We start from the raw sequence: 2,543 nt of genomic DNA on the forward strand, positions 1-2,543 counted from the left end.
CGGCCCCCCTCTATACCCTCTTGGGACCTGACTCTAGCGCTCAGAGCACTACAGCAAGGCCCATTTGAGCCTTTGCAGACAGTCGAGCTAAAGTTTCTGTCAATGAAAACTTTGCTCCTGCTTGCATTGGCCTCCATCAAGAGGGTAGGGGACCTGCAATCATTTTCGGTCGACGAGTCGTGCCTAGAGTTTGGGCCGGCTGACTCACAGGTAACCCTGAGGCCCCGGCCCAGCTATGTGCCCAAGGTTCCCGCTACTCCCTTCAGGGATCAGGTGGTGAGCCTGTAAGCGCTGCCCCCGGAGGAGGCAGACCAAGCCCTAGCTTTGCTCTGTCCCGTCTGAGCATTAAGATGCTACGTAGACCGGACACAAAGCTTCAGGACCTCAGACCAAGCTGCAGGCTGGGCGGCCCCTAACATGTTCGCTAGATTCTATAGCCTTCGTGTGAGCCGGTATCCTCCTGTGTTCTCACCTCAAACGGGTAGAAGCACTGAGAGGCCCCGGCTTCGGGTCGGCTTGCTAAAACCACTCCAGAGAGTCCATATTGTAGACCCTGTCGAGCTCCTCCATCCCCTCGGCAGCCAGACGTGGAGTAGCGTCCGGCGCCAGGCCCTCACTCGATGAATCCATAGGTTCCATATGTAGAAACCTAAGTGGATCCCATATGTGTAAAGTCCACGGTATAGCCTCAAAGCCCGTGTTTCCCCGGCAGACTTCCTGTTATTTTCCAAGAGGGTTACAATCACCTCTAATCTTCCATATGCGCCCAAACGGTTGTTCATAAGTGTAAGTGCTTCCGAAACCTCCTTCTGGAAGGATGGGGCTTCCGCAACGTCCATGTTCCAAGTGGCACGGGTACGTTTTCCCAGTGTTATCCAGTCTTACTGAGTGGGTAGTGCCATAGCAGCAGTAGCTGGTCTTCTTGTGGTAAGCCCTGGCCTGCGCCAAAAAGTAGGGGCGCAGGAGGCTTCCACGGGACACTGGAAGGGGCAGTAGCTATGGCCCATTAGTAGGGATCCCAATTCGTCAGTCATCCGATGTGACGTCGAGAGTGACCGACTGAAAGGGAACGTCTCGGTCACTGTTTAAGAATTTTTTCATTAAATAATTAACTTGAATAGTTTGGAAGATTTTCAGAATTTATTTAGCATTTTCATTTACTAAATGGTTTGTGATTGTGTGTTTATGATTTTTTTTTTTTTAATTACTGAAATTACTGTGAAAGACAATGAATTGGATTGGTGCATCCCTACTCATGTTAGTACTCTTGTACAGTTCTGGACAAGACTTTTATCAAAGTCATGTTTATCAAAACCTTCTATACACAGAGATCACAATATGTACACTGAAAATTTTTTTTTACGTAAAACCTCTGTGTACTCTGCTGATAATACAGGTTTGTTTACCCTGTAGGTTTGTGGCTGGGGTTATAAACCGGGAGAGAATCCCCACGTTTGAAAGGATGCTGTGGAGAGTCTGCCGTGGAAATGTCTTTTTACGTCAGACAGAGATTGAGGACCCTCTTGAGGACCCCACAACCGTCAGTGTCTATTTTTCTTGATTTTTTTTTTTTCTGATCAAGTCAATTAAGATGTTTGACATTTTATATACCAGCGTGATAAAATATTGATCAAGTTATGGGTCTTTGTTCATAACAGGGAGACCAGGTGCACAAATCTGTGTTTATCATCTTCTTCCAAGGAGACCAACTGAAGAACAGAGTGAAGAAGATCTGTGAAGGGTGCAGCATGGTCTTTTCTGATCTTTTATTATTCACATAATTTCATCCAATGCTAATCACAGACTTTAAACTTCATCTCCAGGTTCCGTGCATCTCTGTACCCGTGCCCTGAGACCCCTCAGGAGAGGAAGGAAATGGCAGCAGGTGTCAACACCCGCATTGATGACCTCCAGATGGTATGGTCTAATGCTCTCTCAATAAAGTCTTACAGTCTCTAGATTTTTCTCCAACTGTGTTACTTTTTATCTCAACCTAATATTGTTGATTACATTTAAAGTCTCAAACTCTGTTTGAACATGACCTTGGAAAACCAGTTATATCCGCATGCAAAAAACTTATTTCAAATGTTGATCATACTGTTTGCTGTGTTTTCAAACATATAGGTTCTAAATCAAACAGAGGACCACCGGCAGAGGGTTTTGCAGGCTGCTGCGAAAACCATACGTGTGTGGTTCATCAAAGTGAGGAAGATGAAGGCCATTTATCACACTCTGAACCTCTGTAACATCGATGTTACACAGAAATGTTTGATTGCTGAGGTCTGGTGCCCCGTTTCTGACCTTGATTCCATTCAATTTGCTCTGCGGAGGGGAACAGTGAGTAATATTAATCGATATTCATTATAAATGATTTCAGGCACTGAGATGTTATTTTAGCCATTCAATACACAAATGAAAGCAATTAAACAATTTATAATTCATTGTATATACATTTGTCATGATATTAAAAACCCATGCTTATATGCTACAATTATTGAAATTAGTTTTGTAGACTATTTAAATTGTGCCTATATATATATATA

The 2,543-nt window shown here is 44.1% G+C and overlaps 1 protein-coding gene across 2 annotated transcripts in view; it reads left to right on the forward strand.

Moving 5' to 3' along the window:
- Nucleotides 1-2,543, forward strand: part of LOC107755711 (V-type proton ATPase 116 kDa subunit a) — a 44,726-nt gene that overhangs the window by 24,416 nt on the left and 17,767 nt on the right. For both annotated transcript variants that reach the window (XM_016572594.1, XM_016572595.1), the window contains exons 7-10: nucleotides 1,414-1,540; nucleotides 1,659-1,741; nucleotides 1,824-1,917; nucleotides 2,125-2,337. In XM_016572594.1, coding sequence (XP_016428080.1) covers nucleotides 1,414-1,540; nucleotides 1,659-1,741; nucleotides 1,824-1,917; nucleotides 2,125-2,337 — 517 coding nt within the window. The remainder of the gene's footprint in view (nucleotides 1-1,413; nucleotides 1,541-1,658; nucleotides 1,742-1,823; nucleotides 1,918-2,124; nucleotides 2,338-2,543) is intronic.

This window comes from Sinocyclocheilus rhinocerous, unplaced genomic scaffold, assembly GCF_001515625.1.
Source record: "Sinocyclocheilus rhinocerous isolate Xijiao unplaced genomic scaffold, SAMN03320098_v1.1 scaffold1193, whole genome shotgun sequence".
Lineage (NCBI taxonomy): Eukaryota > Metazoa > Chordata > Actinopteri > Cypriniformes > Cyprinidae > Sinocyclocheilus > Sinocyclocheilus rhinocerous.